General features: G+C 38.3%; 2 protein-coding genes and 1 long non-coding RNA gene across 6 annotated transcripts; 1 reads left to right on the forward strand and 2 right to left on the reverse strand.

Moving 5' to 3' along the window:
- EIF2AK2 (eukaryotic translation initiation factor 2 alpha kinase 2) lies at positions 1-20,797 on the forward strand. Of its 4 annotated transcripts, none has more exons than XM_053973016.1 (16): positions 1-59; positions 1,406-1,532; positions 5,015-5,129; positions 6,268-6,437; positions 7,955-8,057; positions 9,768-9,850; positions 10,650-10,740; positions 11,207-11,241; positions 11,402-11,539; positions 11,976-12,095; positions 13,183-13,290; positions 14,791-14,983; positions 15,703-15,825; positions 16,391-16,486; positions 19,420-19,482; positions 19,558-20,797. In XM_053973016.1, the coding sequence occupies exons 2-16, from the start codon at positions 1,429-1,431 to the stop codon at positions 19,675-19,677; spliced, it is 1,662 nt and encodes a 553-aa protein (XP_053828991.1). In that variant the 5' UTR covers positions 1-59; positions 1,406-1,428; the 3' UTR covers positions 19,678-20,797. The 4 variants fall into 4 exon arrangements, with proteins under 4 accessions (XP_053828991.1, XP_053828992.1, XP_053828994.1 ...); XM_053973017.1 differs by having other exon boundaries at positions 11,405-11,539; XM_053973019.1 differs by lacking the exon at positions 15,703-15,825.
- Positions 3,862-7,396, reverse strand: LOC128804823 (uncharacterized). Its single transcript, XR_008436207.1, has 3 exons — positions 7,322-7,396; positions 6,248-6,333; positions 3,862-4,107 (listed from the first exon to the last, which is right to left on the reverse strand). It is a non-coding gene; the product is annotated as an uncharacterized LOC128804823 (long non-coding RNA).
- GPATCH11 (G-patch domain containing 11) lies at positions 19,696-27,733 on the reverse strand. The gene is made up of 9 exons (XM_053973026.1): positions 27,312-27,733; positions 26,978-27,204; positions 26,081-26,122; positions 25,883-26,003; positions 25,081-25,171; positions 23,815-23,919; positions 22,960-23,041; positions 22,305-22,390; positions 19,696-19,830 (listed from the first exon to the last, which is right to left on the reverse strand). Exons 1-8 carry the CDS (start codon positions 27,356-27,358, stop codon positions 22,335-22,337), a joined length of 771 nt encoding a protein of 256 aa, XP_053829001.1. The 5' UTR covers positions 27,359-27,733; the 3' UTR covers positions 19,696-19,830; positions 22,305-22,334.
- Between the last annotated feature and the right edge of the window lie 77 nt (positions 27,734-27,810).

Raw genomic sequence — 27,810 nt, forward strand, 5'->3', positions numbered from 1 at the left:
GCGCGCCGCGCCGGCTGCTGCAGCGTCCGCGGGACCGGAGCGTCGGCAGCGGCTCGGAGGTACCGGCGGGGCGGGGGCGCGGGAGGAAGGGCAGGGGTCCGTGCGAGATGGGGTGCCCGCAGGGCGGCTGCGGAGGCCTGGCCCGCCACGCTCGGTGGCGGCAGCCTGGGGTCATCTTTGGTCCGTGCGGCTGCGCCTGGCGCCACCGCTGCTCCAAGGGATATGTTAAGTGCCGTCGGGTTCCTTTCTCCAGGAACCGATTCTAATTCTGGAGAAACGTTACTGATTATTTTCCTCTCACAGAAATCAGTGAATAATTCAATCTTTTTCTGTCAAGAAATCTGCTAAGAAATCTTCTCTAATCACTGAATTCTCCACTCTGGTTTCTAAAACCCTTATTGCTAGCAATGACTTCCAAAACATTTGCAGACCAATCATTTGAAATAGAAATTCGAATTAGTTTCCCATGAACTTCGTTATTGGCACCAATTTTCTATTTTGTATTATAGCAGTGTTATAAATGGATGTGATTCGTGCTAACATAATTGTAATTATATCAATAATTTGGGAAAATAATTGGAAAAGCATATGTAACTAGTATTATGAAGCAGATGGGTTTCTTCAAGAATACATGTGGGAAACAGGATGCAGGAATTGGATTCGGCCTTGAGAATGGAGGAAGTCAGAAACTGGCTCCCAAACCAAAATTGGCATCAACTGCAGTTAAAAGATCCCAGAGCAGGATCGACCTTGAATATGAATAAAGTTAGGACCATTCCAGACAGGGAGTCTAAAATAGTGGTCTTAGCTGTGAAATAAGTAAGGTTTAATTGGAGCATAGTGCTTACTTGTATACAACACCAAGCTTAATGCGCATGCGCCACCTGCCGGGTTCTCCAGGGGACATGTGAGGAAGACCTTCGGCCTTCCTCCAGGAAGACCCCCGAAGAGACCAGAAGACCCCATAGCAACAATGGGAGCATGCACTGTGCAGTAGAGTGACATAGGTTTCAAGACTCAAAAATAGGAGGCGATTTATGGCAACTATTGATGAATATGTATTAGCATACAGTCTATAAGTTGTGTTTGGATCCTTTTGCCTTTGTACGGGAGGCAGGGTGGGAAGCCCTCCCCGTACCCCGATTGATTGGTTTTTGCTTATGCTTTATCTGAACCACTGCCAAATTTCTTTTCTGTAACTATTGAATTATATCTGATTGTATTATTTAATCTCAATTAAAATTGCTAACCTCAGTTAAAATTGCTGCTAAATTTTAAGTTTGTGCTTTATGGAATTGGTGCATATGGGACCTCATTCATAACAGCAGTGACCTATCTACCAGGATTAGGGTCTGCCTTTATTCTATATCTAGAGTAACAGATATATCTTTGAATTATTTTGCAGCGTCGATTGAGGATTGTGTCAAAATGGATCGTGAGTATATGACGAAGATCAACCATTACTGTCAAATGCATAAACTTACAGTGGATTATGACACCGTCAATAGGACAGGCCCATCTCATGATCCTGAGTAAGTTTACTCTGCATGCCAAGAGCTAGCAGGGCTCTTCCTGCAATGAACAAACTGTGTAAAGCTTGCAGTCACAAATGTTAATTTCCCAAAAGCACGCATGTAGTGCGAAAGCTGGTTGAAACCATGAATTGAATGGGAGGTGCATGGGGAAGATACCATGTGATACAGTTTAAGGAGAAAACTTATTTCAAGGGTGATGGCTCTTTTTCAGAGAGTACCAGCAATGCACCTGTTGCTTACTAGTAACTCTATTGTATCTTACGTATCTCCTCTCAGAAGGTGGATTGGGTTACAGCAAGAATTTCAGTTTATGATTTAAATGCTATAAAGCAAAGTGTTTAGAAAGCATTGTTAATTTCTAATCAGAAAGGTTGGGTGTATTAACTGATTGTGTACTAACATTTTATGTCTAGTATATTTTTAACACCTCTTACAAGAAAAGGGTCTTTTGATTAAGAAGTTTTACTTTCCCTTTTAGAGACAATTACAGGTGATGGAATATATTTAACATTGATATAGTGTATTTTTTCCCTTGACAAAGGTTGTAGGTATTCAAGAGCTGAAATATTTCCTTGTGTGATTTTTAAATTTTTTTTGCTAGTTTGCATGAAGACAAGCCTTATGCTAATAATACATTTCTTTAGATGTGTTGCATGTTGTCAGATAGCACTGTCTATGCAGATTTATTCTTAAATCCATCTACCGTCCCAGAATAAATTAATAGATATTATCTGGATCTCAAATATTAATCAGTTATCTTATTTTTTTACCCATGTGGCTCATGTAATTCAAAAAGGTAACCCTTATTGCAGTAAAGACCACAGCTGTGATCACACAAAAGTGATGCCATGGGACTGACAAAACTTACGTACATTCCAAGTTGTTTATTCCATTTATTGTGGTTTTTCATTGTTTTTCTGTGTGTTCTGTACATTCACAAATGAAATTCAGCCCATTGTGTGACAGTGGTATCTAGGAAAATCCTGGGTAACTTGGGCTATTCCAAGGATACAGTGTAAAGTGTCTGGCTGAAGTGATATGTGCTGTAAACCTTCAGTCCCATTATGCTGCTCTTTCCCAGTGTTCTGACTGCTAACTGGATGCATTGATCACTGCTGGTTGTGAGCTAGCTCCCTAACTCTGCTGTGCTGTGTCCAATCTCATAAATCACCTTGAAGTGCCTGAGGCATGATGCAGAGATACCTCCCATCCTATCATGGTTCTGGTGCTGTGGCTGCTTCCAGTACTGGGTCAGACAGGGCCAGTGCTGAACACAATGTAAGGAGGTTAAAGGAGACCAGGGTGGCTCAGTCCTGAGCTTTCTTGGTCTGGGAACACAGAGAGTGGACAATTAGGTCAGTCCTGCCTAAACCTGTCAAGTCTGGGAATTGCTTATTAATTTGGGGTTCATGGTGAATGACTCTACACTTATGACCAGCTCATGTATTGCTCCTGCAGGTAGTCCTCAACTTGGTCATGGAGACTCGCTGCAGATTTCCTTGGGATGCTTAAATAAAATGGTGTATTTTGGATGCAGTGTCATAGCTGAATGTGTGTAGTAATCAGCACTTAGGTATGGGTTAACTGACACACTCCTTCCCAAAGAACAACCTTTCTTACATGTTCTGTTTTTTCTTTGTTGTTTCCTATGTGTAGAAAATATATGGCATACTATGGGTGTGCCTTTTCCTCCTGCTTGCCCCTTTAAGATTTCTTGTTAAGCCTTGCTTACACAATGAGAGCAAGCACTGTTCTGCATCTTCATTGTTTCCCATCCAAACATTTCATTATAGGGAAGTGGAGAATGAGGTTGGAATAATGAAAAAAGTGAGTTCCTAAAGTCACTACATTATTTAAGACCAGTTTTCCCACAGAGGAGCTCATGGTGCTGTACCTTGATTCTGTGAATCCATCTTGTCTGTGAGCATTTACATGCTCTGCTGCAATCTGAAGCACAGAGGTGCTCTGAGGCTCTAATGGTGACTTTAACTTGGTGCAAGTATGTGCTGCTGCCAAAGGCAGAAATCCAGTTGTTGTTTTTTCCTCTGTTGCCTTTTGTGCAAGGGCAGTATCAGAAACATTAGGGGATTTGCAGCTGCAGGACAAGTCAGATCTGTAAGGACTGATCCGTTTGAAATGCAACCATTAGGGCATGCAACCATTAGGGCACAGCAGTGGGTTGACCCCAGGAGGCAGTGAAACCCCTAGCTAACTACTCACTTCCCCCCAGTGGGACAGGGAGAGAATCAGAAAGGTGAAAGGGAGAAAAAACTTGTGGATCAAGATAAAGGCAGTTTAATAGACAAAACATAGCTGGATGTGTGACCAAAGCAAAATAAGGAAGTTGCTTACTCCTTCCCATCAGCTGGCAGATGTTTCCAAGAAAGTGGGGTTTCGTCATGTCCGATGTGTACTTGGGAAGGTAAACACTATAGCCGTGGGTATCCCCCCTTCCTTCTTCATCTCCCAGCTTTTATTGCTGAGCATGATGTTATATGGCATGGAATATCCCTCTGGCTACCTGCTCTGGTTGTGTCTCTTCCCAGCTTCTCACATATCCCTCCTCTGCTTGCTGGAAGGCCAGAATGGGAAAAAGAAAAATACTTTGGTGCTGTGCAAGCACTGCTCAGCAGTAGGTAAAACATTAACTCTGTGTTAGTCCCAAAGCCACAACACAGCACCATTCTAGCTGCCCTGAAAAAAGTTCACCCCATCCCAGCCAGATCCAGTACTGTCAGTCCTGAGCTGCATCAGATTCCCATTCTGATTAATGGAGTTGCCATCTGGGAAGCAGGACATGCACAGTTGTGGAATAGAGGGACAGAAGGGGAAGGGATCAGCAGTTGAGCACAGAAAGGCAGGACTGGGGCTTGTGTCTGTTTGTTTGTTGGTAACTTTTTTTTTTGTTTGTTTGTTTTGGTGGGGCTTTTTTTATGACTGCCTTTAAATTCATGTCTCACAAGCACCAGACATGGTTTTTGCTCTTATTAAGGAGTGTACATCACAGGGTATTAAAGGTGAATGCAATGTCACATCTGGTTTCATTAAACCAAAATTAGCTAATCTTTCCTCTGTGTAGTGTCACACTGCTGAGATGTATCCTGGTGTTAGGGCTTTGCAACCTTGCTTGTAATAATGCTGACCTCATTCATTCTTATGCTTTTAAAATTATTTTGATTTTAAAAAGCAGTTAAGCAGTTAAAAGTACTGTTGGAGCTAATAAAGTACATGCACTTGTGACTAGAGAGGAAAATTAAAAAATATATACTAAAGAATTATGATAATCTTAGGTTTGATATAATAAAAACACATTAATCCTTCAATACTTCCCATAGTGTATCCTATAGTGCTTTATAGATAATAAACCTAATAAATAAAATAAATAATAAATAAATAAAAAGGTTTAATCTGATAAGGTTATTAACGTATATATGTGGGAAAAATGTAGCAATGTTTTAGACAAGTTTCCTTCATTGCAGGTTCACAGTTGTTGTCAAAATAAACAGCGAGGAATATGGTAAAGGCACTGGTAAAAGTAAAAAAGAAGCAAAAGCAGTAGCAGCAAAAGAAACATGGGAAATGATTGAGGAACAGGTGAGTAAATAATAGGATTAAGTTTTGGGGGTTACTATGCAGTGTACATCATATGTAACATAGTAAATGTTGAAGATGAATATCTGAAAGTAGACTTTTGATAAAATGTTGTTTAATTTGAAACAGTTTCTAATTATTCAAGTTGTCTTTGTTTCTGTCTTATTCATCACTTTTCTACTTTTTATCACTGAATTGTTTTCCTTATTTTTTCCTATAGGGTTGATATCTAATACTGTGTTTCCTCCTCTGCTGTTATAGGAGGATAAGGAAATGTATTTGCCTTTGTTAAGTTTCCTTGGTGTATCCAAAGTGAGCAGTGGTCCTTTTATATCTTGACAACTGTTCAATGATTCAATGTCTTCAAAACATTTGCAGGGTATTACTCAGTGTGTCTGTTGCCACTCTGCTAATGAAATTGCTTAGTTTCACTTGTTCTAATTCATCTTTTTTCCCTTTTCATTATATTCTTTACAGTATAGCTAGTTATATACTCTATCCTTCCTTGATTAAGTCTAGGTTTGAATTTTGCTCCTTAGTTTTTTGCCAAGTGTTTTACCCTTCTTTATTTGCTGTTCTTTATTTTTCTTTTTGACTCTGAATGCTTCTTAGCACCTTTTGAGTGAAATCTTTCCTTACCTTTTTTTGGCTTTTATTGTGTCACTGTCATTACTTTAACACAATTGCTGCATGTCTGCTGATATGTTACTGATGTTGACTAATCATGAGACAGCTGAAGAGTCCTGCTTCCCCCCTTGAACACACACAGGAGCATTTGCAGCCCTTGCTAAGTTGAATATACGAAGTTGAGCATCAGCAGCATCCTGCTGCCATCCCTTCTTCACCACTTGTTCCCTATATTTTCCTAAAAAGGGGTGGGATGAGGCATGGTGAGAGGTTGTTAAAGGCAAAAGTGTAGTACTTGGAAAGCCAGGTTTGTGTTTATTCAAAATGTAATAATTTTGCTTGGGATGTCTGTCCACAAAGTCCACAAAGGCCTCAGTTAATGGAAACTTGGGTTTTCTTAAGAGTGTTTTGAAATGCGGACAAACCTTGCAGCTATATTAGTTCTTGTGCTCTGTTTATCTTAATGTATTTTTAAGCTTAAGTTTTCAAGTTACCTGTTTTGTTTGTTTTATAGCATGGGAGTCCCTCAAATATGGCAGCTGCAGAGTTAACGACAAGTCAACCAACCTCATCACCTGCACTAGACAAAAATTATGTCAGCCTATTAAATAATTTTTCACAAAGGACGGGTCAAATAGTTGATTATCCTAACAAAATTCGTACTGGAGATGCCCATGCTCCCACGTAAGATATAATTTACCTCCCTGCTTCCTTCTAATACTTGTGTTTACTAATGCTACCATTAGTTATCCTTGGTCATATTAGCTGAATCTTTAGAAGGGGTCACATCATCTGCCTGAGAGCATTATCTAAAAGCTTCTGGAACTCTGTCAGACTTGATGCCCATGACCACTTCCTTGGGGAACCTGTTCCAGTGCCCAACCACCCTCTGGGTGAAAAATCTTTTCCTGATATCTGACCTAAACTTATCCTGACTCAGCTTCATGCTTTCTCTTTGAATCCTGTCACTGGTTGCCAGAGAGAAATCAGTGTCTGCCCCTCCTCCTCCCCTCATGAGGAATTTGTAACTGCAGTGAGGTCTCCCCTCAGTCTCCTCCAGAGACAAGTGACCTCAGCTGCTCCTCATATGGCTGCTCCTCAAGGCCCTTCACCATCTTTGTTGCTGTCCTTTGAACTCTCCCCAGTAGCTTAATGTCATTTTTATATTATGGCACCCAAAACTGCACACAGGACTTGAGGTGAGGCCATCTCAGAGCAGAACAGGACAATCCCCTCCCTTGCCTGTCTGGTGATGCTGTGCCTGATCAATCCCAGGACATGGCCCCTGTGGCTGCCAGAGCACTGCTGACTCAGGTTCAACTTGATAGTGACCAGGACACACAGGTGCCGTTCCACAGTGCTGGTCTCCAGCCTCCTGTTCCCAAGTCTGTACACACAACCTTGGTTGTCCCATCCCAGCTGCAGAATTCAGCACTTGCCCTTGTTAAATTTCACATGTTTGGTGATTGCCCATCTCTTAATTTTAGTATGTTGCTCTCTCTGCAGGGCTTCCCTGCCCTTGAGGGAGTCAACAGCTCCTCCCAGTTTAGTAATGTCAGCAAAATTACTTTTTGTCCTTTGAGTCCTGTATATAAGTTGTTAATGAAGATGTTGAAGAGCACAGGGCTGAGAATGGAGCCCAGTGGAACCCCCCTAGTGACAGGTCCCCAGTCTGATGTCATCCCATTCACTGTAACCCTTTGTGCCTGACCTGTGAGGCAGTTGCTCACCCATCATGTAGGCATGGTTATCCAACTGTGTGCTGGATATTTTGACCAGAAGGACACTGAGAGATGGTATCAAAAGCTTTGCTGAAGTCTAAAAAGATTATATCATCTTGCTTTCCTAGATCAGCTAGGTGGGATACCCTGTCATAGAAGGAAATCAGGACTTTTTCTTCAGGAAGCTCTGTTGGCTGTGACCAATGACTATGCTGCCCTCCAGGTGTTAATCAATACCTCCCAGAATAATATTTTCCATGATTGTTCCAGGCTCACTCTGAAAGTGAATTATCTTTAAGGCACAACAAATTAGTTACCTATCATTATTAATTAGATTAAATGTATATTGAAAACGCTGTCATGAAGATGTATACTTCAGATTTCCATTCTATAAAGTCACTTGATTGTAGTGTTTAAAAACCATTAAATTAAGACTTGTCATATGGCATATAAGACTCAATTCCCTGTTGTATTTTACAGGTATACTGTTAGCTGTACAATTAGTGGTCATTTGTATGGAAGGGGCACTGGACCTTCCCTAGCTGCTGCAAGACAAGCTGCTGCAAAGGAAGCATATGAGAAGGTAAATAAGGAAAGCCCTCTGACAGTATGTGCTGTATTTAGCCTTATCACAGAAGTTTAAATATTTGAACCAATTTCCTCGTATTTAAAAGCAAATTCTATGGAGGGGAACGATCCATATTTTAGTATATTGGTAGGGCTACTATTAGTAGAATTTATGTTGTGTTTCTATATTCAGTTCTGGATTAAAAAAAAAATAAACACTAGCAGTTGATATCTTTCTGTGTTTCAGAATAGGTCTGATGTTGTCATTCAAGGGTGTGCACATTTTAAAAATTTTTAAATTCCAACTCTTATACCAGTTGTCTTCTGTGTGCAGTGTTGTTGAGCTGGCAGGCTATGAACATAGTTCTTTTACTATCTTCTGTTGGATCAAAAATCTGTTGTGTAACGTGAGAGGCAAAACCAGGAGTCAGAACCAGCAGGACTTACCTTCTGTAGTGTTCCAAGGCAGAGTCCCATGAAACAAGTGCTGACACCATCCTCTGGAGAGCAGAGCTGTTGTCTTCATGTTGCCAACTGTTACTTCCACATGTGCAAAAAACTATCAGAGTTCCAATAGTGATCCAAACCCACTTCTGAAATGGACAGAACATATGAACTAACTAAATGGAGTGTAGTTTAAAGGAAAGGATGGCAGTATAGGGAAGGGAAGAAGCCTTTTTTACTTTTAAGTACTTTTAAAATTATTTGCCTGCTACTGTGAATTTTCAGTGCTTTTAAAATGATTTTTAAGTCAATCATGTAATTAATAATGTCCTATTATAGCTCTAGGAGTCTTTCTTAATATTTTCCTTTGTTGCAAACCCAGGGATATTTTAATTTTCATCAAAGTCTGAAATTTATTACTTCAAGCAGAACTTTTATACCAATTAGTCTAAATTTGGGGTGGGTTATTTTGATTTGGTTTTAATTTTTATTAATTCTCAGTGATATCTGTGTAACAAACAAAATGTAATCTGGCAAAAAGTAATGATGGTCCAGTATTCCTGTATTTAAAAAAAGGGGTTTATTTAAATAAAGGGGCTCATTGAAATGTAAACCCTATGTTTTTGTGTCCATGATACTGTGATAGAATACCAGGAAACATAAAAAAAAAAGAGAAATTTTTTTTACTTTTTGTGAGGTTGCGGTCTATATCCATTGTAGTTGTTGCTTTTAATGTTACTTTTATGGTCTCATGACATAGGTAGTGAGAGGAAGGGGAAGAAGTTCTAAGTATTTGGGATAAGTTTTTTTTTATTCAACCCTGATTTAGTTATGAGTTTTGCAGTGTTTTCATGCTGAAGACATCGAATGTCAATTTGTACTGACTCAGATTTTCAGTTCTGCTGATTACATATACCAAAGCCTACATATATCTCATTTTCCACACAGCAGTTGTACATGCAGCAAACAACGAAGATATTTGCTTTTCATAACTCTTACTCTTATCCTGGCTTTGAATAGAATCCAGACTCCACTTTTGTAAATGTGTATAGTACACTCACTGTGACAGGGCCCTGTGTTTTTCCTTTCTCTGGGTGGAAATTGGGCAGATGCCTTTCTTCTGCAGGGCTTTGAATGCTTAATACAGTTACCAACTTGCTCTTAGGACCCTGTAATCTTCCCTCTGCCCTCTCTGGATGACATCTTTTGCACTAGGGATTTGTTTATGTGATTTTGTTAAACAATTCCTGGCTTTTCTTTTTTTTTTTTTTTTTTTTTCCAGATGGAAACCGAAAGATCTAATGGCAGTTGTACATTTAGCCAATATAGCAATTCCTCTCAGGTGCCAGATGAGTCTGACTCAGAGTGAGTTGGGTTCACTGCTAATGTGATAACAATATATTTAGTAATCTTAGAGGGTAATGTGCTCTAATTCTAAATAAAATATATCATTTTATTGTTTTATTGCAGTATAAAGCCATCTAATTTTAACTTCTGTTCTTTAAACTTCAGAGCAAAGTTTGTTCTACTTGTGCAGTTTTATGTGAGTCTGTATGGGATAGTGTATAGTAAGTTTAGAGCTTTCTGATTTATTCACATTTTGGCATAGGTAGTTCTTTCAGAGGCATTTTTACTGTGATGTAAATGGATTACTCTATCTCATTCAGTAGCATTATTTCATGCCATTTTAACACTAATTTTCCTCTTGTGACACTCTTGTGAACTCAGTATAATTCAATTTCAGTACTGTGCTGCTTTCTTCTCTCCCTTTTTTCTTCCCCCTTTTTTCATTCTACATGAATCTTCATTTCCACCAAAGGGAAAAGTTTGCTTAGCAAAAGAAACTGAGCATACATTAAGTTTGATATGTGATTTGAGAACCAGCAGTTTACCTGTAGTGCCACTACCATTTTTACATTCTTCTATCTTCTAGGTATCATAGACTCATTTAATAATAGAAATAAAGGAGAATATTACAAAGTGTTGTTATTTTATTGGCTTTCAAGCAGGATGTTTTGTAGTTTAAAGCAGTCATGATTGTTAATGCCTTTTCAGGTTTTGCTTTAAAAAACTGTGGATTTTTTGGTACTTCTTCTTTTCTTGTGACAATAATTTTATTTATTATTGTGTTATTTTCACCTAAAAATAGTCCATTATTTTTCAGTAAAAACAGCATTTGCTTTGCGGATTCTTCTGCAGAGTTGGTAGAAAAAATGAAAGACATGGCAGTATGTGAAAAGCCTCCACCTTCTCAGGTATAGTATGAAAATAGTCTTCCTCATAATTACATTTTAGACCCCGAATAGGGCATGCTTCTTGTCAGAGTTTAACATCAGTTTGTTCTTTTATCCACTAATCATTGGAAAATACATGCATTTCTCCTAAGAATATTCAGTAGTGTTAACCATTAGTCATTTCCTTCTGTATTGTGGATCAAATTTATGTAGTGTTTAACAAATGCCAGTGCTCCCAAGAAAAGGGTCAAACTCAGCTCATTTTTTTGTAATGATAATGTTATGCATGGTTTTGCAATGATAATGTAATGCATAGCATATGTGAAAAACACTGAGCTAAGATTCATTCTTATGACACTGTTTACATAAGGTATGATCATATTTATAGGCAATTCCTAGATACATTATCAGACAAGTTTTAAACCAACTACAGTGAAAATATTCAGGATACCTCAGGCTTTCTTTCTTTTTTCTGTTTTCAATGTAGAAAAATGCACGAAGTTCTGTCCTGAAGTCCAAAGGGTATGTGTTTGTTTCTAGATTGCTATCTCCTCTAAACTATATTGCAAATAACTTTTTCTATCTCTAGCAAAGAAATGCTGCTATTGAGAGGTATATTTCTTTTCTCATCTTGTGTTAGAAAAATGGCTCATTATAAATTTTGCTTTTATCCTTGTTAAAGAAGATTGGCAGCTAATTTTGCTAATGTAAGAAACAAGGAAGAGGAAAAAAATATGTCAGACTCAAATGAAAGTTTGCCAGTTGTGGACACAAATAGAAGAAGAGAAGAGAATGGGAGTCCACACACTGTCAATAAAACGTAAGAAGGATTTTTTTAAAATTAATATTTGTAAGGCAATAACAGTATGTATGAATCTAGATTTGTTTCTTTATTTGCAGTAGAAGGAGGGTAAATACTGCTTTGAAAAGAACTTCCAAAGAAAGTTGATATTAGATGTTTTTTTCCTGGAAATTTCAAATCTAGCATAGAAATTGACAAGCAATGGTATTTAAAGCTCACAACCAAACGTCATTCATCTGAAGATGTGAGGGTAGTTAGCTGACATGCTGGGAGGGTCAGTTTCCCTTGTTGTTTTAATCTCCAAGGCTGTGATTTAGACCTGTAGATTGGTCAAATGATGACTGTAGAATGTTATTGCAGTAGAGATATTAAATCTGTCAAGATTATTTTTATATCCTTAATTGAAAATTAAGTATAATTAAATGTGATTTTCCTTTTTAATTTTTTTTTTAAGATTTCTTGAACTTTTTGAAAAAATAGAGCCTATTGGTGCAGGTGGTTTTGGGAATGTTTTCAAGGCAACATCGACGTGTGATAAGAAAACATATGCAATCAAACGAGTTGAATTCACAGAGTATGTACTGTATATTTAATTCTGCATTTTAGGACAACCTTAATCAAGATTTTAATACTTTATTTTCTCTCTCCAACAATACTAGGAGCATTTAGGTGATTTTCATTATTAATTATCTATCCTTTCTAGTAAACTGTTCTCTTTATTTCCAAATGAAGCTGAAAGTGGTCCTGAACCTGTGTTAATTTTTTCATGTAATGGGTTAATTTCTGCTGGAGCTGTAAAAATGTAGGTGTGTTAAGTTCTCTTTTTCCTGAACACAGTAGTGCTCTGGTTGCTAATATTGCAAAATGTGTGTGAAGAAAACCTGATGATTATTAAAACATTGAAAGCAGCCCTCTTACTTTTGACAGACTACACAGAAAATTTCCATATCAGTAATTCAAAATAACTATAATTACAGAAAGTAGAAAAAAATCCATGTAATAAATTTTGTGGTTTGTAATTGGGAAATGTTTTATATCTGACCCATGTAGTCATTACTCTCATGCTGTGTTACTTGTCTTTTATAAATCTCAGAAAAAGATGATCTTAATTTTCTTTTTAAAGTAATTTTCTGTTACCTAGTGGAGTATTTTATCAGCAGTTGAAAAAATTATTTTTTTAGGTTATCTATTGAAAATGTTTTAAATTGTTGGAGATACTTGTCCCTTAAATTGTGTAATGTGTACATTTCTCTTTGGATTCTTGTGTTCTTTGCAAATACATGTTATTTTCATTAGTATTGCTATCCTGAGAACTATACTGAAAACCTCCTACTGATTCTTTATGTAAAAGCTGGTGCTCTGCTGGCTGGTTTGCAGCTACCTGCTTTTTCAGCTTTTTTTGAGTGGGGATTTAATTCCTAATGGGGTTAAAACACTTTTTGCACTTTGAATAACTCAGCACATGAAAGAAAACCCATCAGTTTTGTAACATCAGTTTTGACCTTTGAACTTATATGAAGGAGAATATTATGCTTTGTTTCTAAATTAATGTAAAACAATCTGTATCCTTTCACTTGATAGCATATCTTTTATTTAACTTTGTATTACCTTGTAATAGGGAAATAACTTTTTTTTTTAATTCTTTCCCCCCCTCCTGATAGGAAAGTAGAGCGTGAAGCAGAAGGACTGGCAACACTTACACATGAGAACATAGTGCGCTATCATTCCAGCTGGAAAGGGGAGGACCATATGAAGTACTCAGACTCAAGGTAACTACATAATTATAGTTTGCTTTCTCAATCTTTTTTTCACATAGTGAGCTTCATGCTATTGGTAATTGGTTATCACTTATTTTACAAATAGAAATGCACACCCGTGCAATCATACTGCTGAGGGAAAAGGTGCAGTACTTTCCAGCAGCAGGTTGTATGTCATTAAGTATACCTTCTTTTCCTTGATTAATAAGATACATTATATAATTTTATATTTCACTCCTCTCTCAATATATGGAACTTAATGAATTTGTAGAGGAGAGTAAGAATGCAGAACTCAAAATTTGGGGCAAGAATTAACAACAGAAAAAGTTGTCTGACAGTTGGCTACCAACTGATCAGAAGTTTCCTTTTTATAATAAGTACTGGTCAGCCAATAGCTATCATAGATTTAATTATTTCCCTAAGTTAGTATTTTAACCATGATGCCTGAAACAGTTTTGATTGTTTAGAAAAGGAATACAAAATGAAGTGCTCTTTAATTTAGAGGTACCCTTTTGACACTGAGACTTCTGATAAAACAGTGGTGAGAGTTTTACTTGTAAGTTAGACTATTAACTTTTCCAAGCTTCTGTGGTAAGCTTTTTTTATTAGCTGTGAATTCATACTCTTCAGAGAGGCTGCCACACTTACTTAGAGAAGTAAAAAGGGGGGAAAAAAGTCTCAAAACTGAACCATTAAGATGTTGGAGCCTCAATATCATGTATATATTTTACATTAAACAGGTATTGGGTAAAAGAAAAAAAGCCCTCAAAGCCGAGGTCCCAGACTGGAATTTGTGCCCTGACCTCAAGACTACAGAGTCCTGAGCCATTTAATGCTTGTTCTTTCAGTGCTTCAAGCAGCTTTATTCAAGGGCACTTATCACACAGTGTACATAGGAAAAAAAAAATGCATACTTCTCTTTGTATTTTCCTTCCCCTCACTATCTCCAGCCTCAGCCGATCTTATGGGCTTCTCTGGAATGTGTGAGGCTGCCAGATGGGTGAATATATTTCATCTAGGATTCCAGTTCTCAGAAGGGTTTCTGTGACTAGCAGACCAATGTCAAAAATGGGCACTGCATTACCTTCTTGACAGGACAGAGTTGGAAAGAACATAACTGTTCTGGGCAGGATAGGAAGGCTGATGCTCTATCTCTTGAGCAGAATAGAGAACTCGTGTCAGGGTCTTGCACCAGTTCCTACAAGGCTAGACATGCTTCTAAGTATGAGGGAAATGGAACTTGGGCTTTCAGAAAACCATCAGTGTGAAACTAGAAAGCAAGCAAAACTTCAGAAATATTCCAGGAATATGTAGCAACTGAGCAGGGATTCTTTGGGTTGCAGTCATTATTTAAAAACAAATTGCTCTAGAATCTTTCTTAAAATTAAGGAACTTGCAGACTTTGTTTTGGGTAACTCTAAAAATAATTATTAGCAAAAAGGGCTTTTGAAGATGACTTGGGAGGAATTGTATCTTGCCAATTTCAATATGGTATGTAATTTTCTTTTGAAGCCAGAATTCAAACCAAAAAATTCTCTGTATTTTCATCCAAATGGAATTCTGTGAACAAGGGACATTGGAAAACTGGATTGCAAAAACTAGCAAAGACCGAAAGTATCATGAAATGGCACAAGACAAATTTTTACAAATAGTGAAAGGAGTGGAATATATTCATTCTGAAAAGTTAATTCATCGAGATCTCAAGGTATGTAGAATAGGTAAATAAAGAAAAAAATATCAAAAAGAAAAAGTTGAAGGTAGTATACTTACTGGAATTTCAGAGAATGTTAAATTGTTATAGTCTTTGCTTACTCTGTTATGTACCCTGGCAGTGTGCTTCTTTGGATATTGCTAGTGATTGATTCTCTTTCAGCAGCTGGCTGAACCTCATCCTAAAATCAGGTGAACTTGGAAGATCTCAGAATACAATAGTTTAAAGAATCAGTAGTGATCAGCTAACAGGCATTTTTAGTGTGTTACTGGGTCACAAGTCTGCCTATTGGAAAAAGAAAAGTTGAGTCTAGAAAGTGGTTCTTGCCATATTATAAAGGGATAGTTCATCCTAATACATGCTGTGTTTGATAACAACATGCTCTAGTTACTTTTGTCTTGTGTATGCATACAAATGTTTGAATGGTACAGTTTTGGATAGACTTTCAGTCTCTAGATGTGCACAATCATAAGAAGATTTTATTTCAGTATAAAGATTCTAAAGGACAAACCCTTCACAGCTTCAGGATGGAAGCTATAATGTTGAATTTAACTTACTTCTCTTTCCACACCATCAGTTTCTTAATGCTACTTTCTGGACAATCATCAGATTTTATGGGAAACACTTCTGTGGCTGATTATGCTTGATGATAAACCTTGGTCATTTGGTGATTTTTTTTTTTTCCTTCTTTTTATTTATATATACAAAAATAGCCTCAGAATATATTCCTATCACATAATAAAATAAAAATAGGTGACTTTGGTCTTGTGACTTCTGTGGCATTTGAGACTCTGACTGAGAACAGAGGAACAAAATCGTATATGGCACCAGAACAGGTAATTATCCTGCTGTATTAGTGTCTCTGTAATTAGATGTGCGCTATAAACTCAGCATTGGATGCTCTCAATCCTAATCTCAGTATTAAAGCAGGTTGCCTAAAGTTCCCTGGTATGAGAGGATAACTGTACTCTGGAGAAAGCTTTACCACAAGCGTGGTAAAGTTTTTTGCTCTGTGTGAACATACAGTCTGACATTGCATGCTGTAAGGAATGCTCTTGTAAAAACAGGCTGCCAGACATATATTTAAATATGAATTTAGGGCCCCTGTTAATTGCATAATTTGAGTTTCTCTGTTTGTTTCATTATTTGTCACAGGCCAATATTGGCGTGCTTTATTTGTATTAGGTCTGTAGAAATCTAATTTCAGGGTGTTCAGTGTGACATAATAGTCACTATTTAATAGGTCTGAGGCAGAAAGGGTTAACAACTAAGAATGATATTGAGTGGGGCCAGTCCTGTAGCCTTGGGGTGGAAGTTTCTGCTGACTTCAAATTTTGCTTTAAGAAGTGCTGTTCTCCAGTTGGATTTGATGTTTGTATTATTCTGTTCTAATCTTTCTAGACTGGAGTCAAATATGGAAAAGAAGTAGATATTTATGCATTGGGATTAATTTGGTTTGAAATTCTTTCGGCAGTCACTTATCATGAAAAATCTAAGGTATGTAATCTTTAAATTTAAAAACTCGCACTGTTGTTATTTTGCCTTCCTGCTGGTATCACATATTGATAGTGTTCTAGAAGGAATCTCTTTATCTTGAACACTATCTCAATTTACATTTTTTCCTTGATTCATTTCCATAGAGCCTGTAAGTCCTCACACCTCAGTTGAAATGTCATGAGGGAAAGAAATACTACAGTTTATTTCACTCTGTCCTACTACACATACACTAAAGCCTGAGCATGCTAAAGAATAATGTCAAGCAAAAAAGGATGTCAAGTTTCTTACAAATCTTTTTCTTTGATCAGAAACTTAAAGGGAGTATTTTTCTAATTTTAGAAAATAAAAATTATGGATGGGTGAGTTTTGTCTCTGCCATGTTCGTCTTCACTGCACAGTGGAGCAAGAAGAGTTTCCACAAAATTAAAACCCTTGCAGTTTTCCAAAAGTGATTTGGAACACGTTACTTTAAGTGAAACAGATATTATTTAAAAAAGAAACTCCATGTTACTTAAGCTTTTTAAAAAAAGATACCTTGTATGTGTTTTGAACTTTTTATGTGCAAACCTACATATTGGTAGGACAGTGATGTAGCTGGTGGGTATTTTGTCTGAAGTAACAGTAGTTGGACTCAGATTTTGAACACTGTTAATCAGATCCTTTTGCCAGTGAGAAGATCATACCAATGTGTCTGTTCAACTTGGCTCTCTCCAGCCACCTTGCAGTACTTCCTGAGATCTTCTGTTCCTGTTCACAGTTGACTGCAAATGCATGCACAGTTCCATGGTGTTTACAGTTGGAAAAGCATCATTTCCTTAAACTATAATAATTTTGTGCTCTGCAGGCAGGTGGGGAAGTTACGTGGATGGAAAGTCCTAGGATGGTCTTCAGCTGCTCCATTAGATTAGAAAGAATTTCACTTAATGGAAGGTGATAAACTCTAGTGCTGGCAAGCCCTGCTGTAAGAACATGATGTAAAACTAAAGTTGATTATTCTGTGCTGAATAGCTGGTTGATGATTCCCAGCAGGTAGGGTCACAAGCCTAAAGCTACTACTAAAGAGTAAGGAAAAAACTCAAAGTTTTTGGGAGCTGTTGTTTTACTGGATAGTGGTTGTAAAGGGCTTGCTACACCAGGCTTATAAGAATAGCTGATGATTCAGGATACACAGCTAAGTCCAAGAACATGACTGTCATCTTCAGGCAGACATTACACTAGTTAACAGCTAATGAATTAAGCAGATTGATCTGTTTACCCAGAAAGCCACTTGCCAAATCTCAGAATGATCACAGGAATGGGTGAAGTTGGAAGGAGCTACTGGAGGTCATCTAGTCCAACCTATCTCCTCAAGCAGGGTTCCCTAGAGCACGTTACTTGGACTTCTGTCCAGTGTATGTCCAGTCAGGGACATTCCTCAACTTCTCTGGTCAATCTGTTCCAGTGCTCAATCACCCACACAGTAAAGTTCTTCCTCATGTTCAGGTGGAACTCTCTGTGCATCAGTTTCTGCCCGTTGCCTCCTGTCCTATTGCTCAGTACCAGTGAGCAGAGCCTGGCTCCATCCTCCTGGCACCTCCCTTCAGATACTCACAGACATTGATGAGTTCCCCTCTCAGTGCCTCTTCTCGAGGCTGAACAGGCCCAGCTCCCTCAGCCTTTCCTCATTAGAGAGATGCTCCAGTGCCTCAATCCTCTTTGCTACCCTCCACTGGAGCCACTCCAGGGGCTCCATGTCTCTCTTGTCCTGAGGAGCCCAGGACTGGACTCAGCACTCCAGATGTGCCTCAGCAGGGCTGGGCAGAGGGGCAGGATCACCTCCCTGGACCTGCTGGCAGTGCCCTTCCTAAAGCATCCCAGGATTCCATTGGCCTTCTTGGCCACAAGGACACACTGCTGGCTCATGGATGGCTGGTTGCTCACCAGGACCCCCAGGTCCTTCTCCACAGAGCTGCTTTCCAGCAGTCAGCCCCCAGCCTGTGCTGGTGCCCAGGGTTATTTCTCCCCAGGTGCAGGATCCTGCATTTCTTTTTGTGGAATTTCAGAAGGTTCCTCCCTGCCCATCTCTCCAGCCTGTCCAGGTCCTTCTCAAGGGCTGTGTAGCACTCTGGGGTATCGGCCACTCCTCCCAACTTTGTGTCGTCAGTGAACCTGCTGAGGAGGCATCTGCCCCTTCATCCAGGTCATTGATGAACCAGTTTAAGCAATATTGGGCTCAGTACTGAAGCTAGGAGGAACAGCACTGGTGACAGGCCTCCAACTAGACTCTGTGCTGCTGAATGTGACCCTCTGGGACCTGCTGTTCAGCCAGTTCTCAGTCCACCTCACCAGCCATTTGTCCAGCTGGCTCTTCCTGAGCTTGCCCATCAGGATGTTGTGAGAGACAGTGTCATATAGAAAAAAAATTGTTAACCAAATGCATTTCTAAAGCATGTAATGACAAATATTCTGTTAGTTGCTTTAAAGTCCATGTAGCATTTTATGCAATGACACAGAAATATGTGCGTGGTACTGAATATGATTAAAAGGAGGAAGCACACCTACTTGGCTTGCAAACAGAAATTCAGTTGTCTTGCTTTTTTCTTTTCTTATAATGTCATTAGACAATATAAATCCATTACTTTTAAATTAAGGAAAGAAAGATAATGGTTCTGAAATAGAGGACAATTGAAACAAACATGTCATTCTTGTGCATGAAGTTTTTAAGTTTAGAATTGGATAGCAGTTGATGAAAAGGCCATAAAACCAAACCAAAGCACAACTAAATGAAAAAAGCCCCAACTTTCAAACTGTTTGCCGTTACCTTTTGAAGCCTTACATTTCCTGTAGATTTGTGTTTTCCCAACTACTTCAGTAAATTATATGGGTCGTAAGGTGGAGATACAAAACATAACAAATGAAAGCATACCAAAACTATTCTCTTCTATTAATTTCAGGTATGGTCTTCTGTAAGAACAGGTGACTTTCCACAGGATTTCAACAACCGATTTCCAACAGAGGTATGGGATTTTAATATACTTTTTCGGTACTGTATTAACTTAAAAAAAAACTATTGACATTTAATTTTTTTGCAGGCATCCATAATCAAAAAGATGCTTTCAACGGACCCTTCAGGAAGAATCACTATATCTCATTTACTTGACCTTGTTAAGTCTGTTGATAAAGAGAAGGCACTTAGAAATTATTCTCATTAAATATCCTTTCACACTGTGTTTAAATCCAGAGTTTGATGAATTTATTACAGTTGATGAAATGACAGCAAATGTTAGAAGCAAGACTTGGGGTGTGTCTTTTCCTTGGCCACATCACCATTCATGTCTGCCAGCTGCAACCAGGACAGGGCACTTCTGCAAGAAATCACATGCAATTTTTACCTGGAAACATAGGTTGTGGATGAGCTGGACTGCTTTGTACAATAAGAACCTGGTCCTTTCCCCTCAAAGATCATGTTGATGTGCTAAAATGCTAACCAGGTTGTAGCAAATCCCTGCATGTGTTGCATCCATTATCCCTTACTATCTATTGCTTTCCATGGAAGAAAGCATGGTGGTATGTGACTCAAACCTTTCAGATTTGTTCAGTGATATTGTTAATAATTACTGCAATGCTCCCATTAGTACCAAGACTAGTTTTGGCAGAAAAGATACTAGGAATAGGTGCATGTTATTCTTCACTTAATTTCAGTACTTTCTTATCTCTTCACAGCTGCTGCTGACCTAGCACCTTCAGTGCTCTAGAATTTAAACTTGTAAAATAAGGATTTCTTAAGAATTTAAATGTTAAACACTTTGCTTCTAGGAAATCTAATTTAGAACAAATCTCAATTTTTGAAAACTTTAGGTTTTTATGGTTGTCTTTTTTGGAAAGGAACATTCAAGGTGCTATTAATATAGGAAAATTCTCCAATTGCCTCAGTAGTAACCATTTGAAATCCTAGGCTGAGAGAGCACTTTAAACATGCCACTTTAATCATTGCCTGAACTAGAAATACTCTGTGTGGTGTGGGGGAGCAGGGTGAAAAGACAGGCACATTGGACCTTCAGGTGCTTGTCTTTGAGCTCTATCTTGTCAAACTGCTCATTGATGTGGGGTCAACATAAATCCATAAGGGCAAATGAGCAGAGATTTCTAAGCAAAAAAATAGGTAATATGTGAAGTACTGTATGCTTTTTCTGAAATGTTAAATGGGTTAAAAGTGGGTGACTGCTCTAAAAGAAATAATGCAAATGAAGATACTTATATTCTTAGGAAAATTACTGATGTTCTGGTGCAAGTATTTGTTGCTAAATAAAAATGTAATTTTGTAAGGCCTTACACTGCTTTCTTTTTTTTCTCTTTATCATGAATGACATATACAGAATCATAAAATGGTTTGGGTTGGAAGGGACCTTAAAGATCATCCAGTTTCAACCCCCCTGCCCTGGGCCAGAGACACTTTTCAGTAGATTACATTGCTCAAGATCTTGTTCAACCTGGCCTTAAACACTGCCAGCTTCTCTAGGAAACCTGTTCAGTGCTTCATCACCTTCCCAGTAAAGGATTTTTACTAATATCTTATCTCAACCTTTCACTTCAAAGCCATTCCCCCTTGTCCTGTCACTACATGCCCTTAGAAAAAGTCCCCTTCCAGTTCTCTTGGCAGCCTCCTTTAGGCACTGAAAGGCTGCTCTAAGGTCTCCACGGAGCCTTCTCTTTTCCAGGCTGAACAACTCCAACTCAAGCAACTTCATTTGCCAGTTCCCTCGGGACCAGTGGATGCATGTCAGCAGGTCCCATGGACTTGTGCCACCTCTAGGTTCTTTAGATTTTCTTGAATCTGATCTTCTCCTTGACATCCCTGGCCAGATTGAATTCCATCAGGGCTTTATGCTTCCCTAACCTTATCCTTGACTGGAATTCATAAAGTATTTCACTATGCTAGACTAATTAGTATTTCTTTGCAGCGGTCAAGATCGGTGAGAAATTATATATCCTTACAGACAAAATACTACTATTTCTGCTTTCTCTTTAATCTGTTGGGATAAAATTAACATATAGCTGGACTTGATGATCTTAGAGGTCTGTTCCAACCTAAACAATTCTATGAAACTATTCATAATATGAAAATGGATATGTACAATCTCTTGGCTGCATTTCCTTTACAGTTTTCAAACAGAGCAAAGTAGTATCATTACCTTCTTGCTGTTAAGTAATACTGAGTTTGTTCAAGTAGTTTGTGATATATTATCTCTGCATAGTATTTCTATACTTCAGCATTAACTTTTTATAAATGGCTAGTTATAGTAGTGACTGCTGTTAACTAAAAACAAAAGGTCTATTAAAATGTATTTTTATGTAAAAAATGAAAACCCACCATCATGATCTAGTTCTATTTAATTATGGAAAAATATGCATCTTTATATACAACAGAATATTGGTTCAAGTAACGTCACTGTCACGTTTCACAAGCTTTTTTTTCCCCACCAAGTTTAAGATAGTAAGCAAAATCAGTCTACTATTTAGGCATCTCTGTAAAGATGAAAAAACCCAGTTTGTTGCATAATGTGTTAAAGTGATTGGCCAATATTTATGCCTTTACTCATACTTGAATTGTATTACCATTTGGGCAGCGCATAAATAAAGATGTGAAAGACTCAACCAACCTCTCAATTATGTTAGTTCAATTACAAATACCAAGTTTTAATTCCTATTAAATTGTGCATCAAACAGAAAATATTAATTGAGCTTGTCAACTTAAACTCTTCTTCTGCATACTTTGGTATGAATTCTTGAGTACAGGACAGCTCCAAGCCTTTTAAAAGATACTATTAATTATACATACTTATTTAGGGCTTCTTCCTTTAGACTGGCTTTAGTCATGATCTGCAGCACTGTCTCCAGGACAGTTTGAAGATAAATCTTCAGAGTCTACAGGATAAGCAGGAAAAAAGTGAGTAGATGCAGCTCAGGGAAAGAAAAAATGGTTGCTAGAAATATTTCTAGAATCCATGTAGAACAGATTAAATAGAATTCAAGTTTTACCAGTTAGTAACTCTCAAATTTGTTTTAAAAGAAGCAAACGCAAATTCTACTTTCTTTGGTGTTGTGGAACTGGATGGTGTTCTAATTGTTTCAGAAACACCTGCCCGTTTTTGCAGCTTTTTATGATATTGGTTTTAATATCTGAATTGTGTTTTCTCAAAACTAATTAAATTTTAATATAAATTCAAAAAAAATTTCAGTACGGTTTGCTGTGTTTTGTTGTGTATGGGGTTTTTTGTTTGTTTGCTTTTGGTTTTTCTACATATAAAACTAAAAATTGGCTAACAATAACAATATGTACAAAGCTTTGTGCAAAAACCAGCAGCCTGGAAGGTAAATTTGCTATGTAGATTTGGAAGCTGCAGTAAGAGAAAAAACAAGGATATATATTCTACAGCTGGAGTCTAGCTGCACAAGCAAAATAAAGCACCTACAAAAGCTTGGTTCACTCTCACCTTCATAGGTTGTTCCACACCAGATGCAATAGAAGTGCTCCTCTCTCAAATAGGCTGTCAGGATGTGTAGCTTTTCTGATACCTAGAGATACGTACAGGTATGTTATGACCTGGGCCTCACATGACATAAACCACTTTGAGCTACTGGTTTGCTAAAATAAAGTGTTTAACCTGATACTATGGAAAAGCTACACAACACTGTAGCTCAGTAAGACGTGAAGTTTCCCACATTTGTAGAAGAGTGCGCAGAATTCATGATCTCTGGAAAGTTAATGGCTGTTGTTTGCTTATCCTTCTTTCCAGCTAAGAAACCTGCACTGAAGAGAGAGAGCTAAAAATATTACTTAGCTACCTGATTTCATGTATATGGTATTTTCTGTGGATTTTTTCACACCTAATCTCTTCCAATCAAACACATAAGGCTAACAACAGCAATGTAATCTAGTTCTTAAAAATACGTATTTCCAATGTCCATCTTGAGATAACCTGTGAAGCATTTTCAGAAATTAGTGACTCTAAACTTTCAACCAAAATTAAAACTCAAAAGTAAATAACTGATCTTGCGTATCTTAGCTAAGGAACAAAAATGTTTAAAATTTAATTTCTAGGCTAATTTTTTCAAAGATCAGCCTCAAAACATATGAGCAATAAATCAGTGGCTTAATGTTTTATATTTTATCTTGTAACTGCTATAAAAGTCACTACTCTAGGATTGCAAAGAGGCCCTTTACTACAGTGTGGGAACATGTATACATACATCCTTTATACATGTATGTATATATACATACTGTTTCAAGGAATATTAAATTTAATTTTGAATTGAGCAATTAATTCAGTTGAAGAGCTTACACTTACACTTAAGTCTGCACCTTTGCATTCATCTTCCTTGTCTTCCTCATCCTTTCTGTCTTCCTCTTCAGGTTCTATCCAAAACCAAGTCTCCTTGGGAATATCAATATCCTTAAATAACAAGGGATTTAAATGGAAGTTATCTGTCTTTTTAAGTTTTCTTGTAAGATGCTGGATAAAACTAATTTCTAGGAAGTGAGCTCATATATATACATGTATATATATTGGATGTATAGTATAACCAAGAATTACTAAAGCTGTAGGTAAGAACAGCAGTCAACTTTTTTCACTTTTTTTTTTTAAACAACGGAATGCATGCCAATGCTAACACCTAGTTTTATTTCATCTATATTTGGTATGTGTAAGGCTACAAAGCAACATAATCTCACACCAAGCAGATACCCTTGTTTATCAGTAAGACATGCCCCAAGTTATTTTATCAATAGATCACACAGTGCTTCCTAATTCACCTCAGGTGAAATTAAAGGAAGAAAAGTAAACAAGGATGATCTAAGCTTAATTCAGCTGACTTTATTTGAAGCAAACTAAGTAATATTGAACAATCTCAGCAGAACTTGTGAGGTGGTATTAACTTCTACCTGGTTAATAGAGGAAGAAGAAAACCTTTAAGTTTTCCAGTGGCAAAAATTCATAGTAGTTCACTGCTATTACCCATGTTATTCCTTTCAAGTGGAAGGTACTTAGTTTTGTGGGTTTTTTTGGTGGGTGGTTTTTTTTGGTTTTTTTTTTTTTAATGCTACTTTGGTGAATCTGCTGATTCCCTCAATGATGGTCCCCATTCTTGGAGATACTACAGATCTGCCTGGTCCTGGAGAACCTGCTTTAAGTGACTCCACTTGAGGACAAAGGCTGAACATGATGACTTCCAGAGTCCATTCCCAATATCAATCACTGTGTGATGATGTTGCTCCCTCACTTGAAGCAAACAGCACCATTATAAAGGATGGCCTGATACTGGCTACTGGAAGATATGCAAACAGCTCAGAAGTAACCACAAGAATGCAGAAGCAAAACCACAGGTCCTCACATAAGTTACCATGAGGTTGTTGTGTACCTTCAACTATCTTAATGGTACAAACATAGACTTTGAAATATTTTAAGAAGACTTGAAATGTTGCCAAACATCAAGACTTAAGCTAGTTACCCCAAAATTTTAGAGAACTTCCCAGAACTGAACTATTACATTGCAGCCTGTCTCTCTAACCTCTTAAGTCTTCCTTCTAACCCTCCAGAAAATCCCCCAGGTCTCACTTTTTGTGTATCTAATTGCTGGCAGGCCCTCTGGCTTTTTCGCAGGTCCCCTTCCATCTTACGTTCTTCTTGTTTGGTTTTGAATCTTACTCTGTTAAGAACAAGCAGAGGTAAATAAGCAGGCAGACACACAGTGAAAGATGCATTACGGTCCACAGCTTTAAAAAACTTGAAAATCTAAGATTCCATTCCTACTAATTTTCTCAGACCTGAAAAACAATGAAGTTAAGAAGTCATTCTGACATTATTTCTGTGGGAGCACATTTGTATTTCTTGGGAATTATACCTTCAAGATACCTTTTTTGACCACACTACACTGTTTCTTAGGTTTTCCTAAGACGTTAAAAAGTGGTTCACTAAACATCTGCAAAAGCTACAGCCTTTGCTCAGCTTCTCTTCTCCATATATTACAAGCAAATCAGGAGAAAACCAAACCAATACAATCTTTAAAAATGTACCAACTTTTAAAACCATTGTACCAACAGTGCTTAGGAATATCTGTGGATTTTATATTTCAAAATACATGTTTCTCCAATTAAAAAAGCTGCATATGACTTGAGAAAAGTTAGTATGTATATTGTTTGCATTATTAACAAATACAAAACTAAATGGTGCAGCACATGCTTTTAGCATTACAGTGTTCATCTACTTTTGGACTGAGAAACAATTACTCTGTATGGTAACTCTCACCCTTCATTCAAAACATTCAAAAATACTAGTACATTAAAAGAATAACCAAACATAAAACATAGAAAGAACTGCTATTTAGACATTCCTTGGAATATCAGTTGTATGACTTCACCTGAACTGATCTGCAGCTTGTTCATTTGCTTGTTTTTTCATATGGAGTTTTTGTCTATAGTTTTCCAGTTTTTCTTCAGCTTTTCGCTTTTTTAATTCCTCGTGACCAAGCCCACTTCTGCCTATGAGTTCAAAAGATGAATGTAAGCAGTTGAGAAGCTCTGATACCAAAGTAAATAAATCAGAAAGCACCACAAACCTGTTTTTATGTTTAGAGGAATAGGTTCAACAATGCCTTCTCCTGTGAGAGAAAAAAAGAGTCAATTTAAAAACCTGAGTTTTTCTCAAACAATTATTTGTGCAGTATATTCAAGTAGGCAAGGTGTTTTTGCTGTTATTGTGATTTTTTTGCTTAGAAGTTGAAAACTTCCCAATCAGTATACATTTAGTGCACTACAAATGACACAGCTGTACTGGAAACTCCCTCTCTTTTTTGGCTTGTCTGCTGGAATCCTATGTACTTTTTTGTGACAGGACCAAACTGAAAGAAAAGGTATTGATGTGACAGGTGTAAGATGCCTGTGATGAAGACTGCTTTGTTTCTGCCTTCTGGAGCCTTTTCATTCTGCAATCTCATAACAATGATGAAGAATAAAAAGAATCTGTCTGGGCCAGTTCATTGTGATTGTCTGCCAGAGATGCTGAACTGGCACAGCAGTTATTGATTCCTTTTTACTGATTTTTCTTCATTTATTAAGGCTTCATAAAGGTAGGCCAGTGTGCACTGTTTCTTTTTCAAAATCCAGCTATAAATTTCAAGAGGGTCTGATGGTTTTTTTGAATACTATTAGCTTTGCAAAACCATCAAAACATCCTTAATGCAATTCCTGTAGGTATGTATGTACGCAAGTGCACTTACTGAGCTGCAAGTGCTGCTCTTCCCGTGCATCCCTGAATACTCTGTACTATTTTTACTTCAGTTTAAGGATTTACTCTCATATTTTATTCCGTCACAGCACCTTCACAGTTCTGTAACGCTATGGCTCTCCAAGAGGCACTTATTGACCCGTCAACAAATGAAGTGAGAGTTTCAGTCTGTAAAATATTAAGGTATGACTGGATATAGATATGCACTTCCAGAGAGTGACAAACTTACCACTTTTGCCAAGGGCCTGGCCGCTCTTGTAGCCCATCTTCTGGAGCAAAGCAAAGCCTTTGTTCTCATTGCCCAATGCACTTTTCAGTACCAAGTCACGTCTCTCTTTTTCTTCTTCTTTTATGCTTTTTTGTCTGTTCTTCTCATTGGCTTCTTTTTGCTTTTCTTCTTTCTGAATAGCTTCCTTTACCCGCCTCACCATGGGCAAGCCTGGCCTGACATCCTGCCTGTGAGTTAGTAACTCCAGTAAATATTAGCGTGGGTTTTTTTAACAGGTTTACAATCACTTAAGAGGGGTGGAAAAAAAAAAAAAAAAAAAGAACTACCTACTTACTTAATAAATAAATCGGACATATAGTCTTCTTCTTCTTCTCCCTCCATTTCTTACCACGCCTCTATGCCGACGCTTCGCCTACGGACACCGTCAGTGCGTGTTACCGAGCATTTTATTTCTCTGTGCGTCCCCTGCGAGTTGGGGGACGGAGGGGCCGAAGGACGAAAACACCTGAACCCTCCGGGCCGGGCTGGGCTGGGCTGCTCCCTGCCAGCCCCGGGGCACCCGCGCCCGCCCCCAAGGCCACAGGGCGTCTTTCCAGGCTCCGCTACCGCTCACCACGGGCGGCCGCGACGCCGCTCCACGCCCCGGAGCCCCCGCGAGCTGCAGCCAAGCGCCAGGAGCAGGGAGAGCCGCGGGAGCAGCCCGGGAGCCGCGCACCCACCGGGCCCGACCCGGCCCGGCCGCTCCGCGGCGCCTGCGCGGGGCCGCCCCCGCCCGCCGGCGCCTGCGCCTCTCCCGCTTCCTGCTGCGCGGCCGCGGTGCCTCCGCGCGACCG

This window comes from Vidua macroura, chromosome 3 (assembly GCF_024509145.1).
Source record: "Vidua macroura isolate BioBank_ID:100142 chromosome 3, ASM2450914v1, whole genome shotgun sequence".
NCBI classification, from domain to species: Eukaryota; Metazoa; Chordata; class Aves; order Passeriformes; family Viduidae; genus Vidua; species Vidua macroura.

Excerpts from the sequence above, each read along its gene's own strand:
- GPATCH11 (XM_053973026.1), bottom strand. The coding sequence starts at position 27,358 with ATGGAGGGAGAAGAAGAAGAAGACTATATGTCCGATTTATTTATTAA. Across the intron at positions 26,004-26,080 it reads TCCTCTAAACATAAAAACAG|GCAGAAGTGGGCTTGGTCAC; the intron begins GTTTGTGGTGCT and ends TTGAACTCATAG. Across the intron at positions 23,042-23,814 it reads GCAAAGGTGCAGACTTAAGT|GTATCAGAAAAGCTACACAT; the intron begins GTAAGTGTAAGC and ends ACGTATCTCTAG.
- EIF2AK2 (XM_053973016.1), top strand. The coding sequence starts at position 1,429 with ATGGATCGTGAGTATATGACGAAGATCAACCATTACTGTCAAATGCAT. Across the intron at positions 13,291-14,790 it reads ATGAAGTACTCAGACTCAAG|CCAGAATTCAAACCAAAAAA; the intron begins GTAACTACATAA and ends TTTCTTTTGAAG. Across the intron at positions 16,487-19,419 it reads CTTATCATGAAAAATCTAAG|GTATGGTCTTCTGTAAGAAC; the intron begins GTATGTAATCTT and ends TATTAATTTCAG.